Below are 26,953 nucleotides of genomic sequence, written 5' to 3' on the forward strand. Positions count from 1 at the left end.
CAGTAATGAGTACTCAAGGCCAAGAAGCATATCGCTAAATCTGTGAATGATTTCTCAAAGAATTCTGTATCTGTCGAATGAATGAAAATGGCTTAGTGCAGGGGAATCAGTGCTGTACTTCCTGATCAAATATGGTATGTACACTACCATTCAAAAGTTGGGGGTCACCCAGACAATTTCCTGTTTTCCGTGAAAGCTCACACTTTTATTCATGTGCTAACATAATTACACAAGGGTTTTCTAATCATCAATTAGCCTTTCAACACCATTAGCTAACACAATGTAGCATTGCGTTAGCTAATGGTAGCACACAGGAGTGATGGTTTCTGAAAATGTTCCTCTATGTAGATATTCCATTAAAAATCAGCTGTTTCCAGCTAGAATAGTCATTTACCACATTAACAATGTCTAGACTGTACTTCTGATTCATACCGTCTTCATTGAAAAAAAGAACTGCTTTTCTTTTAAAAATAAGGACAAGTGACCCCAAACTTTTGAATGGCTGTGTAGATATGAAGTGGTGCTTCCTCCATGCTGTGTGTGCATACAACAATCCTTGGTGGGTTGCATTGAACATGTGGATGATATGGATGTATGAGCTTCTGTGTACAAGCACATGGTATTTCTGTGTTTATATTAGGTTTTTGAACATTGTTGTTGTTGTTTTTTTACATTATTTATGCATTCCTGTTAAAAATGTGGCAATAAAATACTTTTCAATATGCAAATAATATTTATATCTAATATTAAATTACAAAAGGGTTACTACATGCACAATAAATTAGTATTTTAATAGCTTTGAGCTTTGTGTTGATACTGAGGGGTGTTAAAATGAGTAAAATGTACTGGCCTCCTTGCTCTACACAAGGGACTGTGCAAAACGTACTCAACAATTTGTGTTAGGACGCCCTCTAGTGGACAGTCTCTAACATGCATTGCCAATAGATGAATTTACAGCCCAACACAGGACAAATGCAGTCTGCAGAAGTGTTTAAAAAAAAAAGTTTTTTCTCTCTAAGAGTCTTTGCTACAATTAGCTACATTATTATATTACAACATCCCCTTCTGTGATGTAGTGCATCGACATCTATAAACTGTTTTTACCTTGTTTTGCATCCCTGATGGCAAATTACAGGCAAAAAAAAAACTCCATTCCTGAGCAAATGCAATAGAAACACGTGGTCCACATTTATTAACTGCTTTCCAAAAATGCACAAATTCGAAGAGGAGACACACAATCTATAATTTTACAGAAACAAACTACAGAGCTGTGCGACTACATAAAGAAGGTGTGAGCTTTAAAATTCTAAATGTATAAAAAGATAGATACTTAAATTAAAAAAAGGATTTGAAATTTTATAAAAAATTTAATTGCTCGAAAGTGAATATGAAATCTGTGAAAACATCTTTCAAAAAGTAATAGAAATTTTGACATCAATAGCCTATGCACTTTTGTTCAAGGAGTTAGACATTAGGCATAATAACTACCAGTTTATATGGACATATATTATTTTAATATTCATATTTTACATGGCACGTCCTTTTAGGCCCCAAATCACTCACTTTCTGATTCCCTGACAAATCTTACTGGCTTCACCAGTGCTTTCAGTTGTTCCTCAACAACGTCTTGTTAAATCTGATAATGCACACAACAATACAAACACAGATACACTCTATTCTTTCCTTACAACCATCCAAAGCACCCCCATGTAGAAAAATACAAAGACCATAGTACCGTAGCCTTCGGAGAGTAATGGTGGTTTCTTTGCAGTGATGCTCAAAGGCCTGTGTTCATATCATCACCAAAACATACAGTGTCACGGAGCTGATGATCTTTGGGTTGAATTTAGGAAATATGGTCAACACAAAAGGTGTAATAAGTTAACCATTGCCTTTGAATTGAAATCGTGATCCTCAGAGGTCCTGAATTAAGTCGGAATAAAAAAATCACTATCAAAAATACTCTAGAGTAAATAAATCCTGTGTATAAATACTGACAAACTGTTGAAGTGGTGTCTTCTCTATTAGACTTTGTAGCACCAATGAGCTAGTTGATGCAAGGACACTTATCCATGAGAGGGGTGGCTTTTGTTATTCCAAATGATGGCGAGGGTCGCACATAATGGTGCTACAGCTACTGTACAATGAAAACACATTGTTCTATTACACATCTAATAGAAGACTGATATGGAATACAGCAAGAAATGTATGTAATAATGAACTGTATAATGACATTATGGTGAACAGTTTTGACTTGTGCCACGAAAAACAGTGCTGACAACTGGATTAATGCAGGACTAGACTGACGGCTGTTAAATATTCGGAGCAGAAGTCCACTTTTTTAACCACTGAGATTAAAACCGCTGAGTACAAAGAGCAATGAATAACAATAGTGTAAGCTGTCATGTAATTATCTGCACACCATATTGTACTTAAATTATTCGGGGTGAAAACAAACACACAAACAAACTCAATGTTTCTCTTAATTACATGGATGAATAAACATCAGTGGAGTAGCTGTCTGGCTGCAGGAGTGGGGTTTATTTTGGTTCACCAGCAGGAGGAGAAGAACCCAGGAGAGGAGATTTAGGTGAAACCTAGACACAATAAGGAAAAGATGTTATGGCTAAGAAGTTGTAGTGTGTTGCAGAGGCTAGCTGCCAATCAAAGCACATCCTATTGAGTCAGATTCACAGAATCATTAAGATGCAGGAAACATTACAGCAAACGTAAAAAAAAAATGTAAGGCTTTGCAAATACACTCTTACATTACATCTACCTCTTCCTCAGTGTGTTCTCATACATTTGCCAGTTCAACCTCCTCTGCTTCAGTGTTAACTCCGTATTGAGGCAACTGTGGATAAACTAGCAAGCACTATCTTCTTTGATTGTTAAATGTTGGTAGAAAAGCGCTACTCAATGACAAAAGTGGGCATTTAAGTACTCACAGGTGAAGGAGGCTTCGCAAAGTTGAGGTGAGCGTACAAAAGCACGGCAATGTCGTTCTGACTGGCCTCCAGGGCGATGGACAGAGCAGTGCTGCCATCCTGTACGACACAATGAGACGGTTACGGTGAGATGATGAGTTTCGATGAGATTTCTCATAATGAGTGGAAAGACCAGAGGTGCTTACGTTATCGGTGAGAGTAGCATCGCAGCCAGGCACAGACAGAAGCTGGCGGACAATGTCCACATGACCGTGTTCACAGGCACACATGAGCGCCGTGGAGCCGTCGTCATCGCGGATGTTGACTTGCGCCCCGCAGGAAAGCAGCGCCCGAACCATGTCCCCTCGGCCGTGACTGACCGCGAGCATCAGCGCCGTCTGTCCGGCCTGCAGACACACATTAATCAAGATCTTATCAGGAGCCATTAACACTGCATTTGTACGCAGAAATCCCCGCTGTGCTGGCTGTTGAGTGTGTAGATGCAGTACTGAGCAGCAGAGGGAGCACCTGGCTGGCCTTGGCGTTGACGTCCCCCGTGCGCAGCAGCTGCAGGACAGTCTGAAGGTCACTGTCGGAGTGGAAGGCGGCCAGAGCTGTCAGCATGATGGCCGTGTAGCCCGCCTTGTTCTGCTTGTCAGCGTTACACAGACCTGTCAGGTACAGAGGGCGATCAGTCTGACAACAGCAGCACAAACAATGACAGAGGGATGGACGAGACAGGAGGGTCGTAAAACCGCGGTGTGAGGTGCAGGGAAAGCCAACGGGGAAGCTTTTAACCAAGAAATGAACTCCATCCAAAGCACGATTTATGAAATATGTGCAATAATATGTCATCTTTGCCATGCATTTTTATAATTTTGTATCTTAACCACAGACCATGTGTAAAATCAGGCTGTTTTTCATGTAATGCATGAAGGTGATTCACCACCACTGAAACTTGGCAGTGAAATATCATAAAACACTCACTTTAACAATTCACAACTCAAACATCAGAAGAAAAAAAAAACTGCCTTGATGCCAAGTGTAGTAAAACAAAACAGAAGTACAATCTGTGATGCTGAAAGCAGGCAGAAGTGGCTACTTTTCATGTGTTATCTCCTTCATTCATAGGAATAATTGGTAAATAAAACCTAAAGCTAAATCAGCTGTTTTTAAAACATTATCTGACATTTGTAACCAGAAAAAAAGTGAAAGAAGTGCACTCTGCGAAAAGCCATGGTGTAGTTTGCACATTGTTGAAGAATTTTTGAAGGATTTAACTGATATAGGACACAGTAGAGAAATCAATCAGAAAAAACACACATATTTAACTTTTTCCACGGTAAAATGTTGTGTCTTCTATGTCTAAATTAACATAATATCCTATAAACTAAATGCAGGACTTTGTTTCAAGAATGCACAAAAAAGGGAACAGCTTGACTATTTTAGTAGATAATCCTAACAAATTATTTCTTTTACTATTATTTCAGCCTTGGTGATCTGGTCTTCTCTCATTTATCTACAGATACACTCAGATATTTCGACACAAAAACACATGTAATGCACACAGACACACAAAGCTCACCAGTGTCCAGCAGAAGCTTCACTACGGGGAAGTTGGAGTGAGACACGGTGTAGTGGAGCGCTGTATTGCCGTTGCCGTCTGCCATGTTGATCACAAACTCCAGCAGCTGAGGGGAGATTGAGGCGAAGGTGTCCATATAGGCCTTGACAACTGCCGTGTTGGCTGCTTTGTGACAGGAGACACGCAGCCACTCCTGCAGCACAGCGGTGTAGGCTGCCCTCTGAGATCAGACACAACGAGGACGCTTGAGACAAATAAACACTCGACAGACTGATGGAGAAATGCAACAGCTCAGCTATGCAAAGTACAGCAAAATCAAAAATGAGAAAGGAGATTGTTGGGAACCAAACCTCCGGAGAGGCGCATGCAAAAATGCTGTTTCCTGTTCCTACACTTGTAAGAATGATGAAATAACATAAAAAAGGGAGGGGGGAGGGGGCGGGGGGGGGGGGGGTGACTTCCCAGGGCAGAAAATTCCTTGTTATCACAAAAGCTTAGACTGACTTTGCTACATTTTAGATTGCAAGCTACAACCTCAAAAATTACAGAATGAAAACATGTTCCCCTTAGTTACAGTCTGGCCAGTGATGCTCTGAAAATGACTTTGAGGAGCTGTATTAACTTGCTTTGCTTGTAGTTGTCAAAGTGATTGCTTTAAAAGAGCCACTTAGTGGGTTTCCTAGAAAGACATAATAGCAGAGAGTGGATAATCCTGTTTAAATAAAGTGAGTTAGAGTCAGCACGTACCGCTCCTTGCTGGCTGAAGGCATTGGTTTCCCCCAGGGCTTTCTGCAGGGTATATAAAGCTGACATGAGGCTGTCGCTCAGCTCCAATCTGTGACAGACAAAAAGACAACTTCAGACGCTGTTGCTCACACAGAGTCAAACCCTCACAGACAGACTGTCTGTACGCTATGTGAACACTTACCTGACTTGTTTGGAAGCTGTTGTGGCAGCCTCATTTACAGGACTTTCAGCTGCTGGCTTGGACTCCGGCTGACTGGTGGGGACAGGTGTTTCAGACTGGACGGTGTATTGCTGCTTGGTAATTTCAGTGGTTTTAGTGACACATGGTGACGAAGAACAGGTGAGTGATGTTTCAGTGCTAGATGATGTGGAGGTGATCTCCTGGGTGTGCTTTTCTGACGACTGTTCGACAGTCTCTTTAGAGGCAGAATCATACGCGGGGCACGAGGGAGTCGGGGTGGGGTCTGATGCTGGTGGTTGTGAGGCACATTGTTGCACAACAGTGTCTGTCACTGGTGACTGGGGCACTTGGTCGGGCAGTTTTGCATCCTGGCTGGGACTGTGCGAGTCTGGAATGGCAGCTGGCAGTGGGACGGATGTTTGCTGAGGTACACCGGTGCTTTCTGGTGGCTGGGAGGCTTTGTTGTGGGCTGTCTGCTGGTGCTGGACTGTAGATTCTGGTAGTTTTTCTCTGGCTTCGTGATATTCGCTGGAGTCACTCCCCTCGTCTGAGCTCTCGCTGCTGCTGTCATCTGACGATGTGGACTCATAGCTGCAAGACAAAAACACCTTTCACTGTTAGACAGATCCCTAACTTCTCAACTCACACTTCTTTTATCAAGGAGGAAATGTAACTGGACTTTTTCTGATAAAAACAGCTGATCTCTGCTCAGCAGTGAGTGACACTCACCCTCCATTGACTCCAATGAACTGTAGGTTTTTCTTCGTCGAGGGCGAGCCTGGTTCACCTTCTGCTTTCCGCTTCATTATGGATCTCAGAGAGGACTGTGGAGATGAGGCTAGAAAAGACACACGCAATCATACATATGGCAGGAACGTGATGAGGTTGAAACAAGTTAGGACGATAGTCAAGGAGTTCATTCCACGTACCTGCCTTTGCTAAACCTTCCTGTGACTCAGTGGTTGTATGCAGGTGTCTCTCTTCTTCTTTAGAATGCACCAAACCAATCTGATTACCAGATGCTACAGCGATGGCAGGATTAGCTACAGGTACCGAGGTGGACAGACCGCTCTTCAGGACATCACGTACCTGTTTGGAGCTGACTGCAATTGGCAACTCAACTGGAGAATCTGAGAGACAGAAGGAAGACTTTTTAATCCCAAATAGTCCAATTTTGCATAGAGTAATATGACAAATAAACATTGAAATGCACATACAATCTAATGCAATCCGGTTCAGTAGGAAAACAGTAAAGCCTGGCTTATGATCTTAGGTTTTATTATCAGAGATTTAACCATCTGGTATTGTTTTCAGGCTGCAGGTAGTGGTGGTGTTGTACTAGAATTTAAATTAAGAGATTATATAGAACAAATACAGAATATTAAATTAAACTGTTAACTCAGTGTCCTTGGTGCTAAACTACCGACAGAATTCAGACCTTCAGGTTGTCCTTTGTGGTGGCCCTCCACGACTCCTACAGCTGGTTGAGGAGTGGGGGAGCTGCAGGTCTCTGCTCGGAGCCGTGTGCCCACCTCCACCACAGTAGGCTGCTCCAGCGTGTACACCTGGATTCCCACAGTTCTCTGTTCCCTCTGCTGTGGCTGCTGTGTGAAGCTGACTAGAGTGTGCAGGCTGCAGCCTTGTGGCTCCTGCCAGCCCAAGCTGGTCGCCATGACTGGGTGTTCCGCCTGGGGCCCCTTCTGTAATGCTGCAGCTTGCTGTTGTTGCAGCTCCTGCATTGTTCTCTTTAGCTGACCTTCAAGTTGACCCACTTGATCTTTGAGAGCCTCCGTCTCGGGCAGCAGCCCCAGGTCCTTCTCCCGAACCCAGACTCCCACATGACAGCTGCCCCTTGAGTCCTCTGGTCCCACTCCGATGGTGCGCACTTCACGTTTTGCATCTGGTCGTGCTCCACCCACGATCACCGTGTCCTCAATCTCACACCCTGAGTCTTGCTTGGAGCCCTCAGGTGTGGTGGGGGACAGTGGCCCTGCTGGTTTGTTGCTGCTCTTAGCTCCAGTGCTCACTTCTTCTTCTGGGATGTCGATGTAGAGCTCCCCTCGAGAACGACCCCGGCTGAAACCCAGAGTGTGACCCAAGAACTTCTGGCTCTTCAGCTGCACGCTGAGCTGCCGTTTCTCCTCCTGCAGCACAGATATTTTTACCTGGAGCACAGGGATGGTCTTCACCTGCTCCTCCAGCTCCCGTATCTTTCTGAGGGCTGCAGCCATCTGCTCCCTGACATGTTGCAAGTGGGCAGGTGTTGGAGTCACTGGGGTGGACAGGCCAGAACTCATGGGGGTGAAGGATCCACCTCCACCCTGTGCCCGGTTGAAGCTGTGTGCACTGCTGAGGGAGGTGTTGGAGCCGGCTACACTGCTGTGCATGCTACCCAGGTTGGAGAATCTCCGTCCTTCTTTCTCCTCTTCCAGCTTCCTGCGGGCATCTAACAGGGTCTTCTCCACCCGGGCAGTGCTAAAACTCGGTCTTTGTGACGTGTGGTAGCCAGGAGCACAGTAGGAGTAGGAGGAATGGCGACTGTCCATGCTGGTGTTGGAGCACAGAGACTCTGTGGAGGTCCACCACGAGCCAGCGTAGCCATAGCCGCGGGGCAGGGAGCCATAGCGTGGCCGCCGCTGGATCGGCACCTTCTTGATAGTGTTCCCCTTCTCTATGTCATTAACATATTTGAGGAAGTCTAGGTCCAGACGGTAGCCATAGGGGGTCTCCACTGAGTAGGGCGCCTCCTGTTCTTTGGTGTGCAGGGAAGGGGGAGCAGGCGGGTTGAGTTTCCCTGCGGGGGAAGGAAATCAACTTTAAACAAACGGAAATCTGCGTCTAATCTCGGTCTCAGACTTTAAAAAACAGCACCAGCTCTGAGCTACTGTGTATTTATGTATGAACTTTGAAACAATCGCCAAATTAGGCGCTAAGTGGAATGGTTCAGTCCACTATGGTCTGACCTCGTAGGAGCTACGTCTATTACACAGCATTACTGTTAAATTACATGCTGATAATTTGACACTTTAAATCCTAACAAAATGAATTACTTATCTTAACGTGTGGTTGACTGTTCGTAGTAAGAAAAACTGGATGTACCTGGGAAGCCGGGGTCCATATGCAGCACCTGAGCCATACTGAGTCTGTGGCTGCTTTCCAAACAGTCACACACAAACTCTCACCTGCATCAGGAAAGAGAAGCACACTCAATATATTTCAAACGAACAAAAACTCATGCACAGCTGTCTACGTCCAACAGAAGCCTAACAAGGTCAGTGCTTATATTATGTTTAAGAGGGGCCCATCACTAAATATGTTTGGAAGTGTTATTTTTGACCCTACTGTTCTTTTTGTATGGTGGCCAAAAATAGCTTTTCTGTTTCTTACACTACGTCACCCTCTTGCCTCCATCCCTAATTTTATCCCCTCATTTCTCGGAGCGTACGAGGGTCACAGTCGATTGTGTATTTGTTTCTGTTCATAGCGTCAGAGAAGAGGAGTTACAGGGGAAAGTTTCCTGGCAGCTTATTCCAGGACAGAGATTTGCCAGTTGCAGCCTTATTAGGAATCATCTGCTCGCGCTAACTTCGCCTCTCAATTTAGAGTTTACAGACACTCTCTCCTCCTCTTTCTCTCCCTCACGTTCTCTTTGTCTTTCATCTCCAGCTTCTTCTCTATTTGTCCTTTTCTTAATGCTTTTCTGCTCCTTTCTCCTCCTCTCCGCGTCAGCTGACGATCAGGAGGTTTTAGCTGGTCACTCTTCTCTCTCTTTTTTCTCTCCAAGCTGACTTGCTTTTTAGTTTAACACAAAAAACACAGGGAATTTCTGAAAACTCTATGTATTTTGCATTCCAAAGGTAATGCATTTTCACCCTTTATAGACAAGAGACTGCGCCGTCTCCTACCACAGACAGCAACACCGTAGAGCCCCCAATGCCAATGCCTCCGAGTTTGTGTCTACTTGGAAAAGATTAACTTTCTAGGTCATCACTTTTGTGGGAACTAGGGATGTAATATTTAAGCCATCCGCAGCATTAGTCAGTTGAACGTCATTACATTACTGCGGCTTTAAGGAGCTCAGATCAAAAGTTTGCACGGCAAACCTCAACTTTGTTTCTTAGTGCATACTCGGTTTGCTGCAATTTAAGGCTATTTTTCATTTCTTTTTCAGAGTCCTTCTTCTCTAAGTGAAGCCCTTTCTCTCTTCCACCCCCCCCCCCCCCCCCCCCCCCCTCTCTCTCCTATCTCGTGACCCTAGCCAGTGGTTGCTCGTTTGTGAAAAGTAGGACACTTGGAAACACTGATTAAGTTGACTTGGTATTTTTGAAGTGCTGTTGTCAGTTTAATTTCTTGGTGTGATTCCTCTTATCATGCACCCTTTCATCGCCCTTTCATACCAAGATTTCCACACGCTGGAAATACTCCATGCGTGCATATACAGCCTTATTTTAACACTGGCAGAATTTAAAACACTCATCGCCCCATGGTGGGGAGAAAGAATCACATTGGTTGATTTCATTTTATAGGGCACAAACACCAAGCCAACTATCTTTCAGCTTACACATGAGGAATTTATCAGATGTCCCAGATATACATTTTTAGCCCGCCTTACATGGCTGCTAAACATAGGACATTGTAGACAAATATCTCATATAATGTCATGAAGCATTAAAAAAAGAAGAATTTTGGCTCGCTGCCTGAATCCACAGTCCGAGTGTCTGTTTATCTCCACTTTAGGTGTTAGACTGATAATGTGCTGCATGTTATATACAGTGTGGTCTGACTACATGTGTGAGAAAGTGAATGCAGGACAGAGAAAAGAGGGAGTGGTTGGAGACGGCAGTGTGAGAGAAACTGAGCATGAGAGTCTGTCTACAGGAGGGTGGAGGACAGCGCTGACAGGGGACAGTTGATGAGATATAATTAGTGTCTGCAGTTTAGCAACCAAACATCCCAGCCTGGCAGACACCGAGGCTGTCCACTCGATTTCTCTCGGAATCCCAGTTTTTCTAATCCTTCAAGCCATATCTTCAAGCTCGCATTATTCACCGCTTCGACTCCCTCATTCCTCCCACGACAGCCCCTCTAAAATGCCCACGCCGTCGGGCCTCCACATCTGCTTTTCCGACAGTGGCTCACTGGGTGTTTTCAGATGTGTTAGCATGTGTGTACCCTGAGTGCGTGGAGAGGTTGACCTTCCTCCCTCTCGTTCTCGGCTCTCGAACAGAGTTCCTTTGAGATGACATCTGAACAGAAACCAGTGTTCCCCACTTTCTTCAGCGCCATACACCATTCTTCAGACTCACTCTCCCTGCCCGGATTCATCCAGGGCAAATGCCTCCATTACACCCCCTCCTTCTACCTCCATATACAGCTGCATACCATACTAAAGGAAGTTAACATCGCCTGGTCTACTCCCTCCATTCCCTGCTATTAAGATTGAGACAGCCCTCGGGGGGTAAGATGCAGGTCATCCAGCACAAATTGCACGTCTGTGGTATGTCCTGTAAGATGTCACGTGAGTAACCGCATTATGCCCGAACTACATCGTCCTCTCGCATTCTTTTGTACATGCGAGGAGCTTTAAGTTTATTCATTTCACTTGCATCACATCTGGATGGAGGCTTAAAAAGCGGGTTTGATTTACAGCATGTATAAACATTCTTGTGTCTTTGAGGATTGAGACCACCCCGAGGAGTAATTTAAAAATGCCAGGCTTCATTTCAAGGTCAGCTCTCCCAAAGTTTATCAAACTCATTGCTTCCATTCATTGAGTCACCTTATTATTATTGCCATTACAAAGGATTAAACCCCAGTACTGCAAAGTCAGAAATACTGCTCTTTCCACCACCCAGGGAAGATCTCCGTGGATTTTTCCACTGCTTTACTGACTCTCAGCCTTTAGTGATTGCTATTTTGCCTCGAAGCTTGGGAATGGTTTGTGAATTAGGAAAAGAGGGATTTATTTTCCGCTTCATACCAGCTGCTTGCGCCGCGAGGACGGGATCTCTCCTCCCCAGGCTCCTTGCTCTCCCTTCCTTTTCTTGCCCTCTTACAGTCAGCACCTGTGAGAAAAAAAAAGAATAAAGGACATTTGAACTTTGGCTGTCACTATTTTTGACTCATGAAAAACGAAAATAAAGGACACAGTCATCAGTAGAAACCCCATTAAAGATGAGCTGCTCTGTTGACACAAAGATAAAAACAGACTTATGACAGGTTACAAAAGAGTGGCCCCCATGAGACTATAAACACTGGTTGCAAAGCCAGAAAAAACATTCCAAAACATTCCGGCGGTTTTGACTGACAGCGGATGAGAACAATATACCCCCACGAGATTCCAATCGCTATTTGACCTCCTTGTAGCCCAACCTGGATGAAGCCTGATCCATGTAGAATATAAGTGCTCCTCTCCCAGCTTTTCAGAAACACCCCATTCCTGACTCTCCTGCTCATGGCACTCTAATCAATTCAAGGCTGGGAGCGGGAGCCTCCCTGCCATGTGATTGGGCAATCCATTCTGTTTTCTTGCTTCTGTGACTAACACTCCCAAATCCAGGGGCACAGACACACACACATACACACACACCCTGCAGATCGGTGGGAAAAGCCTTCACCTGCACAGATCACCTAAGACTAAGCAGATTTTAGGACGTCGCTTTGGACAAAAGCGTCTGCTAAATGAAATTGTAGAATTGTAGAATTGTAGACTGTAACAACACATTTCCTAGACATAACTACTGCGTCTGCTGATTGTCATACTTTGGCTACAGCAGCTCAGGCAGCTGTGCAGCTGCAGTTGACATTGAGTCTGAAGGTCTCGCAGGCCTAAAAACACCGATGGGTGACCTTTTGCATAATATCATAACAAGACGCGCTGTTGTTCGGCCCATTGTTTCAGAGTGTTGTCATGCCAATACCACAGACGGTGGAGGGGTAGAGGGGTGTGGGGAGGAGGGGAGAAACAGATCTTTTAGACTGGAACGACAGCCAAATCACAAAGAGCCATTCATTCAGCCCCCAAGTTCCACAGCTGGTTCTAATAGAAAGCAAGGAGGGGCATCTCAGAGAGAGAGAGACAGAGAGAAACAGTATGTATATGAGTGTGTGGTGAGGAAATTTGCCTCAAAACAAACAAACTGTTGATGAAGTGCTGTTAAGGACCCACACACTGACAGAAAGTGGAAATACAAGAAGCAGGACTTGCTTTAAGTGAGCGGTGTCGAGATGTAGAAGCCCCCAATGCGGCAAAGCTGGAAAAAGTGTCCATCTGTGCTCTAGATACTGAAGGAACCACATGTTACTGATACATATTAACTTGTATATTTCTGCCAAAAGCTACTTCAAAGCTATAGCATCAAAGACAATGAACTCTGTAGAGCATGTAGCTATCATCCTGTGTTGGCGCAGATGGCAAATATTTGAGTAAGACAAATACCAAACATTACAGAGGAGAAAAACTGAGCTCCCATCGACTCCCACAGAACACAGATGAAAACACACAGATCCCCCCCCCCCAGCCGCCGTGACACACCAACACTGTCCGAGGCCCGAAGACTCCCACAGATCAACAAACACAGCTGTAGCTATTAAGTTGATTTATTCAGGTAGGTTCACAGATGATGCGGAAGGCAAATGATTTAGCCGTTTTTAATTCGCCCGTGAAATTTTTGTGCAACTGACTGATGACAAAATTCACTTTTCTATAATGTCAGACTGCCAGCGCATTGCTGCTTCACATGCCAACTTTCATCACACCGCGCTAATTGGTGTTGCAAAACAGAGATGACAATTTGAGGTCGGATGAAGAAAGGGTTACAGGAAAGGGAGCTTCAATCTCTCTGTTCCCCAAGGACGCAGAAACAACCCAGTCACTTCCTCCCAGCCCAGGAGAAAGAGTAACAAGTAGGGGGAGAAAAGAAGAAAAGGAGCAGGGGTTAGGAGAGGCAGAAAGCAGAGGAGAGCAGTACAGTATGTGAGGAGAAAGCGGGGCAGAAAGAGTGGGAATGTGGGGAAAGAAAGGCAAAACTGTGAGAGGAGGAGGGGGGAATGAAAATGAAATGCTGCTGAGAGTTTTAAATGGAAACTTCTCAAATGAGAAGAACATGCCTGTTCTCAGATTTGGACTCCACCAGTATGAATCACTGCAAATCCTGCTGCTGACACCAGAATGAGTCTGCTGCTGTTAATGCAGGAATAATATGCAAAAGAGAAGGCTACAAGAGCTCCACAAAATGAGTACATAAAGTTTCAAAGGACCTCTCCTCAAAATCTGAAATGTCTCCGCCTAGAAGATTAGCTTCATTTGTGCATTCCTCTCCTAAAAATAGATTTAAATTAGAGAATCCCTGTGACAAACAACACTTTGTCGAACTAAATAAAGCATATTGTTGTTCAGAGTTGTTTTTCTCTGAGGAACAAGCCGCAAAGACCTTAATATAGACGTGCAGAAGACTCTTAAATGTTACATAAAGATCACAACAGGAGACACAGCTGTTGATGTATCTGCTAAAACTTCTTTGTCCTCCTCTTCACTCTGCAGCACAGATGGCTTCATTCAGCCAACTGGTCCCGAATGAATAATAAACTAGAAAAATTGCAACAAATCTCTCTGCTGAAGAGCTAAAGAATACTAAATGCAGAAGCAACAAGGGCCATTTGTCGCCGAGCATGATGTGGCCGAACGATGTACGTCACTGCTCGACAGAGAGGGCCTCACCAAGTGTAACGAGGCCAGATGATCTCATCTTAACGTGCTAATACAGTGTGTTCCAGTGCTGCTGGTGTGACATGTGGTTTTTGGGTAATATGGGCTTTAAACTCCGGATAGTGAAATCATAGCCCAACGGGATGTCACCTCCAGGACTCCCTGCCCGTACAGAAGAAAAAGCCCTGTTTTTTACATTAAGGAGTAGTGGTATGGAGGAGCAGACGGAGCTGGGCCGGAACAGTCTGGTGCTATAGCAAGAGTACGGCCAAAAGGAGGGGCTGGCCAGCTCACATTACTCCTGGAACAGGAGCAGAGTAAACACCCGCCAGTCTGCTATTGGTCATTGTGCTGACCTCCAACAGGAAACTGAGCAAGGGTGGGGCTGAGCGGCAAGGAGCGGCACCGGAAAGAAAGACACACACACACACACACCCACACCCACACACACAAAAAAGGCATTTGGGAGAAAATTCCTGAGCAGTTGTGGAGGTGGGGATTAAGAGTGATGCCGAGCAGAAGCAGAGCCGCTCTGATCTGAAGGGAAACTGCAGTGTCTGGAGGGGAGGAAGATGAAGTCCAGACGGCAGCAAGAAGGGTGGTGGAGAGCCGGTCAAACAGAGTTGGGGTTAAAAGATCAGGTCAGCTGTGTGTTGTGGTACCAAGCGAACGGCACCGCAAAGCAGAGGAAGCAATCTCACTGAAGTGCCGATGTAGTGAAGTGGTTCCCTCTCAAGGATCTTATCAATTACTTCCTGATTTAGTGAGAGCTGTTGTTTAAAAGGCTCTGTGGACTTAAAGACAATGGAACAGGCCCAGAAAACATCTGCTGTTCTGTCTATTCCAACATGTTTATGAGGTTTACTGGACAGAAGAGTCCAGCAGGCTTTTCTGGGTGATTAATGCATTAAAGGAGATCAGTCAGATTATTCAAGAGGATAAAGATTTACTGTCCCCAATGCTTCAAAAGCTCAATTTTGACCATATGTCCACTGCAAACATTACTACACTGGTTCTCTAATCAATGGAGTTAAGAAGGAACATTACCTCTCTCTCTTCATCAAATCTTAGTCGTAATAATGAGCTTTAAGTTCATCCCGACCTTATAAACTAATCCAACTCTTGTGCAAAAACATCTTGGTTAACTGTCAGGAAAAGTACAGTGTAATGACATGAAACATTTCTGTGCGTTTTGGAGACAGGAAAATATGGACTGAATATTTGGGTGTTCATTTCTTATTTAAATGATGCAAGCACAATAAAAACAAACACTACTTGGCTGCCTGTCCTGTCTGCAAACTGGAAAACCCCCACTAACAACATTATAGAGTTTTCAATCCAGCAATAAGAGACACAATTAGTGCAGAGTATTTGTTTAAACTGAGCAGATAAGTCATTATGCAGGAAGATTGTTGGGAAAAGCTAATCTGTGGTACCCCCTTGACAGCGACAGACAGTCTCATACAGGTTCAGGGTGTAATTTCATTAGCCGCGCTAAACCATTTAAATGCCCGGCGTGTGGCCTAGTGTGCAAATGGGGTTTATAGCCCTGCATTCCATCATCGCACCCCTGAGTCCAACCACTGTAATGAGACAATCACATTCCTGCTTGGGGAAAAAAATACTCAAAGAAACTCCAGCTGCACACAAACCTGACCATAGATCCTATGACTGCAGTCTGGGGGGACTCCCAGGGGCTTCTAATGGGATTCCTGGAGCTCCCCGGGCCAACCAGCAAGAGACAGTCTAGATTTAATATTACCCTAATGCTCACATGACAAGGAAATATTCAGCTGTCAGTATATTTTGTCAACTCAGCTAGAACTAAAGCAGAAAATCGAAGTTTACCAACCATTGTGGAGAAGTGCTGATTTGACTTCATGCTCATGCTGTAGGCTGTACTTGTGGTTCTGCTGTAAACAAGGGTAAACAACAAACTGGAGCCACAGATTACTGCCCTACCCAACGTGAATGACAAGACAGTGATGGTCGTAATGCCATGCAGCTGCCACAAGCTGGTAGGTGATTTAATACAGCCAGTAACCCATTACACAACAGCAGACAGTGGTGTATTGTATGTTGTAGTGTAACAGGCCGATGACTACACCCCCACATCCTGCCAAGTTCTGCATGTCCTCCACGAAAACATCTAATGTGTTTACTGATGAATCAGGACAACAGAGCACACAGATCATATCTTAAACACATTATAGAATCATAGATACTATGAGGCTGCATATTCTGAGGAAAACCCCTTAATTTGTGCTTTTTACTAAATATTTCAGGAATCAATGAGTGGAAATGCATGGAAAAGGGGCTCAATTAAGTTGTCATGGTGTTCACCCTCTGCCTGACCGGCTGATATACAGATCCATCAGATCTCATCCACACACACACAAACTCTCCTCAGAGACCACTGACCAGCCACAGCAGCAAATCCAAAGTGCCAGAAGCGGCAAAAAACGGAAAGCTGATGAACATCTGGAAGTAATGAAAAGTTGATGCGGACCCACCCTCTCCCCCGAGTCCCTACAGTCTTCACTGAGCTCCTTGGATCTTTAATGAAATTTATAAAAAGTTGGTTAGATCTCTGCAGTAGATCATGCGTAAAGCACGTGGAAAACTTTCATAAGGAGAGAGAAAACGCACAGGAAAGTGTCGCTGATTTGGAAATGGCGTTTTGAAACTGGAATATGCAGTTTCTGCAACATTTAAGGAGACAAAGTTGAGGCGGCGTGGAGAAAAAACCCCTCTCTCAATGAGTCCTCTAACGCAACAGAGCATATGTAATGGATTTTACAGCGAGAGGCTCCAGTATAGAAAACGCACAGCTTTTCTGGAGGAAACGTAAAGAAACAGGAGGCCAGTCCCAAACTTTTAAAACAAAAGACGCAGGTAAAGCTCCAATATATGTTATTATTCCGTATCCATGTTATTATAGGGATTTGCCATTAACGGCGCTCCTCTGCGCCGCGCAGCGCCTCCAATGATGCTCCGAACAAAAAGACACGCACCGGAGGAGCGAGCAGGAGACTCACTCCAACATTCCTCTAAACGGAGGAAAATGCTCACGTGGAATAAGAAAACCTATTCAGTCAGAAGAATAAGAAGAAAAAACGTGACTATAAGTGAAGCTGGGGCGGGTTTGTTTGGAGGAAAAAGGACCCGTTACTTCGGAGAAAGAGGACCGGGGAATGGGCAGGACCGGCGCTTCACAAAAGGCTCGTGCGCCTCGTTTATAAGCGCTTTAAAAACACAGTTTGACAACGACAGAATTGGACGGTTTTCAAACGGAAGAAATAGAACTTATTCGCGGCTCTTACCTGCCCTCTGGAAATCCTTTCAGCCGCGTCGGCCCGGGAGCGCTCACTGACAGAGAGACAAAACACCGCAGCCAAGATGCTCCGCCGCGCCTCCTCCCCTCTTCTTAAAGGGCCCGTAGCCACCAGGCGGAGCAGCGGGAACGTCCGAGCAATCATCTGAAAGACCCCTTTTTACCTTTAAGTACTAACACAATCATCAACCTTCAGTGACTTAAAAGGCGCGTGTGTGCAGATTTCCATCCAATTAGGCGATAGCGCTTCTCAGTCAAAAACCAGCTGGACTTTTCTTTTTTGTTTTTTCTCATTCCTATAAAAAATATTCATCCTATTGGACGTTTTTCCCTTGGCTGCCTTTTAGCATTCAGTCATAGACAATTTAATTGGCTTTATCAACAAAATTTAAACAAACAAACAAAAAAGATTCATGTCCAAGCGAAGACAAATTGCAAAGAAAATAAATGATTGCCCGAGTATTCACCCTGTTGAAAGTGACTAAACGAACACAGGCACAGCCAATGTTATTGTAGCATAAAGACACTTGTATCTGAAGGTCCAGTCACTATGGAATCAATAATCCTTGCTTTAACTACCCATGAAGACAAAAAACAGAACAGAGGGGAAAGTTTTTTAAAGGCATAAGTCAAGTGATGAATACAAGAACATTTCAAAGTCACTAAATCTCCTATGAAGTGCAGTTAAATCCATCATTTTGTAATGGAACAATATGGCACACATGTAGATCTACCTGAAGCAGGCTGTCTTCATGTAACTGAGTGACCATGCATGTAAGAAAGAGACGAGTGAGGAAGGCCACCAGTTACAAGCTTTAGTAGCTGAAATAGGAGATACTATGTGCAAAATTTGTTTTCTGTTCTTCAAGAAACAGTACTCAGTATGTGTAATGGAAACCTGCGACAGTAATATAGGCTATTTTTGTGTTATTACATACAGATAGGTGACAAATTACAGGAAAAACTTAAGCCCTTGACCAAAACAGTGAGGGAATACAATACAAAATGGTTTTTAGTCCAGTGATGAATAAAGAAAAATATCCTCCGTTGGGTATGAGGGGTCACTGAATGGTTTGTACGAAAGGGATTAAGAGATACACTGTGGCCTAACAATCAGCACATCACAATCCAAATGAACCTAGTGAAGTAAAAAGTGTCACTGCATAAGAAATGTAAAGAAGCAAAAATATATAAAGTTGTTCATGAGATAAAAAGTAACAAAAGTATATTAAAACTGAATGTAAGGAAAGCTCTATGGTGTATGTACAGGAGACTCCGTGGACATCGAAGAACCTCAATAGAAAGACATCAATATTCTCCAAGAACTTTCAAGGAACACAGAAGATCTGCAGGGACTTCCGTAAAAATACAGGCAAGAATATCACAGAAAGCGTTAGGTAATATGTATGATTTTTCCAGAAATATGAAGGAATTCAAAGAACCTCCAAGGACATTTATTAATCTACAAAGACCTCCAAAGACCCTCAAGTAAAAAAGCTCACAAGGAGCAGCACAGAAATTCCTTAAACATATAACAGTGATAACAATAATTGGTCATTAAAATAATCCAAGTGCTTACAGTGTCTCCACACTGTATAACCCAACAAATTAAAGCTGACCAACAGTTTAGGAAGAGATATTTAATAGAAGGCAGTGTAAATAAATAAAAATGCTTCTCTAATTGGTAAAAAAAAAAAAAAAGAAAAAAGTTTCCAGCCTTGTAAAATAAGAAAAGCACAGATATTTTAGTAGTTACAGTATTAATGTGCTGCAGTTTGTTTACAATAGTGCAATTTAATACATACAGTAGTTGGACATGGCTACACCGAATGCAAATCTTCTACAGCCACAGTGGCGGACGTATACAAAACATTTGGAGTGCTTTTCTGACAGCAGGTCACACACAGTCAAAAGAGGACTTGCCTACACAGCCAAAATGTATTCAGTTATCAGACTGTACTGCAGGGTGATAGTAAACGTCACAGTTTGAACATATTTGTGTAGGTGAAGGCAGTGTTTCTGTAATAACTGTTGGGACTGCAGTGCGTTACAAGAGAATTTCACAGTTTAAAAAACACATTTAAACATCCCATCCGGCCATTTTTCCTCCTTACACGTTTATGTATGAGATGCGAGTCCTAGGCTTGCAAAGAATGAGCCCAACAACTCAATTTATATTGGATTCTTATGGCGAGAGATGGGTAGATAAATGTGACAGCTTGAGGAAGAAGGAATGTCAGTTATTTGGTCAGCTGATAACAAAAGGAAACTCCCTGGGACTATTTAATAACTGGTAGTGAACCCTACCAGGGATGTTTAAGAAAACTGAGACTAAAAAAAGGACAACCAACAGTCTTGTTCAAAAGCACACAGTCCAGGCAAAAAGGAAATCGATACGCTCAAGAACGAACTCTGGATACACAATGGGTTTGGTCACTGAAGTTTGGTAAAAAAAAAAAAAACAAAAAAAAAACCTTCAAGTTAAAGCCAGATCAAGCTCAGACAGATTGCATTGGGTTGTCAGTGAGTAGATTACTTTAGAAAGCTTTCTTTTAAACGCTGGCACCTGAGAGCCTCGCTCCGAATGACAATGTTTACAGAGCAGATAACCTTCCAGTATAAACAGCTGAGGTTTTTTTTTCCCTATAGAGGTGTGAGAATGGTGGCGACGGGGGAGACGGTACAGCAGGGAAAAGAGGTGACAGCTAACTGTGTGTGTGCCTGTCATGGGCGGTGAGGGGGTATGGCTTGGTTTTAGGCATGGCTGGGTGGCTGAGGGGGTGGTGGGGGTAAAATAATGAGCTGGATGAGGAAGAGTATAGCGTGTGTGTGTGTGTGCCTGTGACAGTTGGCGTGCCGGGCGGTGGGGGGAGGGAGAACAGACGGGATGAGACGGTGCTAATTTCTAAAGCTTGTTGCTCTGAGTTGTTTTCCAGTTTTCTGCGCCTCAGCAGTCGACTTTGCGGAGACTGGACCTACTGTAGGAGTTCCTGTGTGAGAGAGAGGCAAGACGATAAGAAATAAAAAATATATATTTTGTGTATTTTTTTTTTGAAAAGTGTGGCTAGATATCTGCAAAATAAATTGAGTTGTAGCGAGTGTCATGTTGAAAGATTTGTGCATAAGATTTGATGTAGGGAGTGAAGGAGCTACTTTGTCCCACTACAAGCTTGCATGGCGTTCAGTGATTAAATGTACGATGCATTTTTGAACATTTTTGTGAGACTGCAAGATCAAGCCATCTTTCAAATTTTACATTTCCCTCAGTGTTGTAGCATCGCTCCGGCAGGTGCTGCTGTCTGTAGCTCTGTTTTTTATTATGCACCAGCAGTCCACAGACCCTCATGTGCAAACAAAGCTGCAGCAAAATATGATGAAAACAAAAAACATATGGTGATAGTTTTCATAGCCAAACAGGCTACAGGACTTCAAGAAGTGCACCGACTTCTATGAAGCAGCTCATATAATTGACTAAATGTCAAATCCTTAAAAACATAAGATATGAAATCATTCTGTGTTTGAATGCCCATTCACTGGTGACTGATGACTCTATAGCCTGGAGTATGATAAAGTTTGGTTTTATGCTTCTCTTGTGTTGGTTTCAGGAGGTTCCAAGCAGCAGCATGAGCTCATTTTTTTGTGTCCCTGTGCGTAGGCCTGTGTGTGTTTAATGTCTCAAGTTACCGTTGTGTTTGCGTCGTCTGAGCTGGCAGGGTTCTGTATAGCTGTGGGATCTTGCGGTTGATGAGAGGACCCAGAGCTTCTTTCAGTTTATAGTAGTTCCTCTCCAGCTCTCTGTGGTACTCCTTCTGATCTGGTCCAATGAGGGCTTTATTCTTCCTCAGGGCATCCTCACACCTGCACGAAAAATAGCAGGGGAAGACGCAGGGAGTTGGGATTTGTTTTTATTAGTTAAACAGCGGTCTGTCGGAGTCACGGAGTGTGTCATCACCTCTTAGTGAAGTCTTTAAAGCAGAGGCGCAGTTTGTTGTGATGGCGGAACAGTTTTGGGTCATCGGGAATGTCGGAGAGAAAGACTTGCGCCACCTCGAGGGGGCCCTGTGAGGGGGACAGACTGTTACATATCTGCTCAGGAATGTCTACCACTATTTAAAACACTGACACAGACATGAAGCTGATGGAATTAATATTACTATTTTTAATGCATTGTGGTTATAAATTATCAGTTGCAAATGAGCACCTGGTTGACAGTGGTGCCCACACAGCCCTGCAGCACCATTTGAAGCATCTTAGAGTCTGCAGGGTCTTGGTTTGTGGCAAAGGCGAGCTCCTGAGTCTTCTTCTGCATGTCCTCAATTGCCACCTCCATTGGAACAAGAATGATCTGGGGAACCAAACACAACGTAATGACAGCATGTGGCCGTTCACATGACATCTGATCACTGCCGAACAGACACCCACCTCCTCCTTTTGCAGAACGTTGATGCGTGTTTTGATGTAAGGGAAGGCGTGAGATGTTGTCAGGATGGTTTTGCGTTTGTACTGCTCGTGCAAGTCGCCGTGTGCACGCCCATCCAGAGTGAAGGGAGTACAGTACATGAAGGTACGCAGGTTGTAGTTCTTGTCAAAATAGGTGATTCTTTCCTTCAGCTCATACGTGTCAAAGAAGGGCTCGACATAGGTGATCTGGAGATAGGCCTGAAACAGTCATCAGCACAGTTATGTCTTCCAAGCTCTGTATTGTTTTTCTATTAGTCGCAAATGCACTATCACATTACCTTGTTGGGATCCAGTTTGTTTTTGTCAACTGGGTTGGAGTCCTTGATAATTTCAACCATCCCCACCCCAAACCTCGCAGAGTAGAACTCCTGTGTACCAAAGAGATCCATCTTTAGACATATGTTTCTCATAAATCACTGAAGACGTTTTTATAAGCATCATGACGAGTTAACGTGCCTCGAGCCTGTGGGAGATCTCAGCTAATTTGGTGATTGATGGCTCCTTGTAGACGAACTCTTGCTCATCCAGGTCTCCAAACTGACAGCCATAGAAACCCACACGAAAGTAGGTCCCAAACATTCTCTAAACACTAACAGCAGGGCGAAAGAGGGCAGAAGTTAAGTGAAATAAAATCAGATGACATAGAGCATATATGGCAATAAGGCAAAGTAGAAAATATTATTTAGTTGATGGAATTTGTAGAAAGACTTTTAAAAACTTCACACTGTGTACCCTGATTTTATAGATGAAATGCCAGAATGAAAGGTCTCTTTTTATTGCAAAAAAAAAAAGACAATATTCAGAAATAGAAGAACAACCACTGTAGGAAAAAAGTTAATATGTATATTTAGGCTAAAATGTAGTTTTGCCACAGCAGGAGTGCAGCAAAAAGGGATGGAAACTGTTGCAATCATGGTTCAACTCAACTATGTCCAAGTGTAAAAGCAAGTTTTAAGTTTCACTCACCAGTGACATGTCATTCACACAGGAGCAGAGAAGAAAAAAGGCATGGGGAAGAAGAAAAACATTGTCAGCATAAATAGAATTATTTTCTGAATTAGTTTAATCTTAAATGTCAAATTTGCTTGTTACCTCCCATCCTGAACTCTGGAAAAGTAAAGAAAAGAAACATATAAGAAGGGAATAAGGAAAAGTTCATTTTCTCATCAAGACTAACATCTTTGTTATTTGCTGGTGACTTTAGGATCAAACTGTCGACTCACTTGGTTGTAGACTTTGTTGAAGGCATCCTGTAGTTTCCCATGGACAGTAGCTAGCTTTTTAAAGTCTCTGTTGGCTTCATGGATGGGCAGGAGAATCTTGTACACTTCATTTATAGCCTCATACATGGCAGCCTGTGGTTACAGCGCAGTGGGACATCAGTTTTACACATACCACTTGATCACATAAACCTCCCTCGACCCATGTTAATGCTGAAACCTCATGTTGTGTTAGTATGAAGACTTGTCACCATGTCGCCAGAGAATGTGAGTCGTACCATGTTAAAGGAGGCAGCTGCTTGCTCCAGGAGGCCCACCAGGCCGGACTCGCTGAAATATTTGCCAGCACAAATGCCCTCCTCCTCTGGAGACAGCACGTCATCGGATACTGCTGACTCCTCTAATATGTTGGATGATATATTCTGTGGGAGAAACAGTCAGAATGAACAAAAAATGCTTCATTCATCAACCTGTACTGTTTAAACAGATGGAGTCGTTATAGTACACAGCATGCACTGACCTGAAATGTAACACAGCCAATGGGCAGGTAGCGGCAGTCCTCCAGCATGTTCAGGTATTCTGCCACCAGAGCTGCACTGTGGACCAGGCAGTGGGCCGCCTCAGCATGGTTCCCTCTCTCCGAGTGTTTACCTGCCATGTTCTGAAGCCACGTCAGGCGCAAGTCGGGCGAGTTCTGGTAGCCCTTCGCAATCCTGAAACAGAAAAATGTGAACTTTTGTCTGTGGCACTTTATTTTTGTCCGTCAGCCTTGTTAAGGACATTCCAGTACCTGTACATCAGGTCAAGGAGCATCTCTGGATCCTGCTGATGCTCTTTCATCTTCACAGTGTCAGTAAGAATCATATGCAGGTTGAACACCAGATCCTGGACCTGCAATTTCAAATATGCATACATCATTTTAGTAAAATCTTATCCATTGTAGCAGCTATAGATCTGGATAATGTAAACAGAGTCATGATTGTTAGGAACCTGCTCTGGGAAAGGTGTGTCACGCAGCTCTAGGTCCTCTTCAGCATATGTCAGGATCGTTTTGAGAGACCGACGAAGATGCTCCTCATTAAAGTTCTGTGATGTTCCCACCAGCGAGGACAGAGACATGGTGACCTGCATCTTCACTCGCGCAAAGTTCTGGTACAAGACCAAAAATAGAAACCACTGTGACTTAAAACATCATTATAGCCTCGACACCTCAAACGCCCTGTGTTTGTTTGTTCTGCTCGCATGTCCCTTAGCTAAGCGAGAACATCAAAATGCAATTTACAGAAAAGGGAAAACAATGTGTTAACCTACATTTCCAATCTCAAAGTTCTGTCTCATGAGCAGGTAAAGAGAGGCTGAGGCGTGACTTCTGACAGAACTGACACTGCTGCTGCAGTGACGCAGGAGACGCAGGCACAGGTCTGCACAAAGCTCAGTGTCCTCTTCAAACAGCATCTCTGGGAACTGCACACACACACACACACACACACACACACACACACACACACACACACACACACACACACACACACACACACACACACACACACACACACACACACACACACACACACACACACACACACACACACACACACTTTCACTTTAAATAAGCTTACATCAAATATGACATACTATAATTTACTTCAAAATCTTTTTTCATGACACTAAAACACAGACATAATCAGAAATAAGAAAAGATACACAAATAAATATTACAATGTGTGGGCTGCTATTGGTTCAAGCTGATTTTATATATACATTTTTGATGTGTGTATATACATATATCCTTTATTGTAGTGCACAGTAGTGAGAGAGACAGAAGATGTGGGGAGAAGAGTGGGGGAAAGACATGCAGCAAATGGCCGTGGGTCAGGCTCAAACCCATGGCTACTGCGTTGGGGACTTTAGCCCGTTTATGGGTTACCCGCTCAACCTGCCGATTTTATAGGATAGCGTTACTTTTAAACTGATAATTCAGTAAGAAAGAGTGCAGATCCAGTTTGTTTTGTTTGTTTAAAAGCAACGCTATACTATAGTAAGAAACGACAAAATGAACATGATCCAATTACTGCTGATTTTATATCTGATTGTTATTGAAAATAAAAACAAACCAAAGGTAGACCTGGAAACACATAAACCTATTAATGTATCTGTACTTGCCTTGAAAACTAGAGCTCTTTGTGTAGTGAAGCAATGCTGCAGAAAGAGGGCGCTCTGGTTGCCTGCCATACTGTGGAGAAGCACTCTCAGCACGCCGCCTAAAACACTTTCCTTCAGCTCTGATGCAACCACAGTCTGAAAGAGGACGGAGACACAACAAACTACAGCGAGGGAATTCTACACAAAAGCACATTTCTGTGTATCAGGCAATATTTTACCTTGACTACAATTTCCAGTGTGTCCAGTACAATCAGAGAGGCCTCAGTAGCTAAGTTTCCATCAACGACAGACTCCTGCTCCACCTCAGCCTTAGTCCTGGAAAGTGTTATTTTAAACGTTATTTTATATATGTGTGTGTATGATTTAAATCTATTGGTATTTTTATGTGTTACGTGCAAACGTCAGGTACATATTTAGTGTAAAACTGCTTTGTTAATGTCATTAATATGAAGGACATACTTGTCGACTCTGTCTGCGTTTTGTCTCCAGTGAGTGACGTTCTTTCTCCACCTAACATTCTCCTGGCTGCCATAAGGACTCCTTTCTGTAAATGTTATCACAATCCAATAAACACTTCACATATTAAGAGCTACACACAAACACCACTGTGTTGTCACGCTACTTACCTCTGCAGCGACGAACCATCTCCTGTCGGGCTCCGATGGTGCCCAGTATGGCTTCCTCCAATCGGGCCTTCATGTCCTGAGACTTTTTAAACGTCAGGCTGTTGATCCTCTCCAGAGCCTTTTTCCCCTATAGCATTCAGCAATTTAGTAAGTAAATAATCAGAGTAAAGTGTGTGTTCAAATTAGCAATAAACCACTGATGGGTTGACAGCAAAAATAAACTATCTGATCAGTAATGTATTATAGAAACACAAACACTGTAGAAATAAACACACAAACCTGCAGAATGCTGCAATGCTGGTAAGCACAGTAAACTTTCTTGAAAAAAACTACTGACATATAGTGCTGGGCAAATGGGAATGCAAAATAAACCACACAAGAAGTCTGAAGTTAAAGTACCTGAGTGTAGAATGCATTATATATATATACAGTGCATCCAGAAAGTATTCACAGCGTTTCACTTTTTCCACATTTTGTTATGTTACAGCCTTATTCCAAATCGGATTCAATTATTTTTTTCCCTTAAAATTCTACACATAACACCCCATAATGACAAAATGAAAAAAGTTTTCATTTCATCCTGTTTCCACTGATCATCCTTGAGACGCTTCTACTGCTTAATTGGAGTCCACCTGTGGCAAATTCAGTTGATTGGACATGATTTGGAAAGGCACACACCTGTCTATATACGGTTCCACAGTTGGCAGTGCATGTCAGAGCATAAACCAAGCATGAAGTGAAAGGAATTGTCTGTAGACCTCCGAAACAGGATTGTGACGAGGCACAAGTCTGGGGAAGGGTACAGAAAAATTTCTGCTGCTTTGAAGGTCCCAATGAGCACGGTGGCCTCCATCATCCGTAAATGGAAGACATTTGGAACCACCAGGACTCTTCCTAGAGCCGGCCGGCCATCTAAACTGAGCAATCGGGGGAGAAGGGCCTTAGTCAGAGAGGTGACTAAGAACCCCATGGTCACTTTGTCAGAGCTCCAGCGTTCCTCTG

The 26,953-nt window shown here is 43.6% G+C and overlaps 2 protein-coding genes across 5 annotated transcripts in view; both read right to left on the minus strand.

The window, feature by feature from the left end:
- Positions 1–1,164: 1,164 nt before the first annotated feature.
- Positions 1,165–17,584, minus strand: kank2 (KN motif and ankyrin repeat domains 2). Its single transcript, XM_022207292.2, has 13 exons — positions 17,471–17,584; positions 11,421–11,505; positions 8,540–8,622; positions 6,879–8,234; positions 6,370–6,570; positions 6,170–6,278; positions 5,441–6,031; positions 5,260–5,347; positions 4,513–4,732; positions 3,456–3,598; positions 3,134–3,334; positions 2,949–3,047; positions 1,165–2,597 (listed from the first exon to the last, which is right to left on the minus strand). The coding sequence occupies exons 3-13, from the start codon at positions 8,574–8,576 to the stop codon at positions 2,541–2,543; spliced, it is 3,102 nt and encodes a 1,033-aa protein (XP_022062984.2). The 5' UTR covers positions 8,577–8,622; positions 11,421–11,505; positions 17,471–17,584; the 3' UTR covers positions 1,165–2,540.
- Positions 17,585–18,913: 1,329 nt separating this feature from the next.
- LOC110960169 (dedicator of cytokinesis protein 7-like) overlaps positions 18,914–26,953 on the minus strand; it is a 30,869-nt gene continuing 22,829 nt past the window's right edge. For 3 of the 4 annotated variants that reach the window (XM_022207296.2, XM_022207294.2, XM_022207293.2), the window contains 18 exons: positions 25,952–26,078; positions 25,785–25,869; positions 25,544–25,640; positions 25,326–25,460; positions 24,474–24,626; positions 24,153–24,311; positions 23,953–24,053; positions 23,683–23,875; positions 23,441–23,584; positions 23,166–23,297; positions 23,035–23,049; positions 22,399–22,524; positions 22,221–22,310; positions 21,904–22,140; positions 21,683–21,826; positions 21,434–21,540; positions 21,166–21,339; positions 18,914–20,471 (listed from right to left, as the gene is read on the minus strand). In XM_022207296.2, the coding sequence (XP_022062988.2) occupies positions 20,429–20,471; positions 21,166–21,339; positions 21,434–21,540; positions 21,683–21,826; positions 21,904–22,140; positions 22,221–22,310; positions 22,399–22,524; positions 23,035–23,049; positions 23,166–23,297; positions 23,441–23,584; positions 23,683–23,875; positions 23,953–24,053; positions 24,153–24,311; positions 24,474–24,626; positions 25,326–25,460; positions 25,544–25,640; positions 25,785–25,869; positions 25,952–26,078 (2,262 nt within the window). In that variant the 3' untranslated portion in view covers positions 18,914–20,428. The other variant, XM_022207295.2, reaches the window with a different exon arrangement.

This window comes from Acanthochromis polyacanthus, chromosome 21 (assembly GCF_021347895.1).
Source record: "Acanthochromis polyacanthus isolate Apoly-LR-REF ecotype Palm Island chromosome 21, KAUST_Apoly_ChrSc, whole genome shotgun sequence".
Lineage (NCBI taxonomy): Eukaryota > Metazoa > Chordata > Actinopteri > Pomacentridae > Acanthochromis > Acanthochromis polyacanthus.

Coding starts and splice junctions, on each gene's coding strand:
- kank2 (XM_022207292.2), bottom strand. CDS start 8,576: ATGGCTCAGGTGCTGCATATGGACCCCGGCTTCCCAG. Junction 8,235..8,539: donor TATGGACCCCGGCTTCCCAG/GTACATCCAGTT, acceptor CTTCCCCCGCAG/GGAAACTCAACCCGCCTGCT. Junction 6,571..6,878: donor CCACAAAGGACAACCTGAAG/GTCTGAATTCTG, acceptor TCTGTCTCTCAG/ATTCTCCAGTTGAGTTGCCA.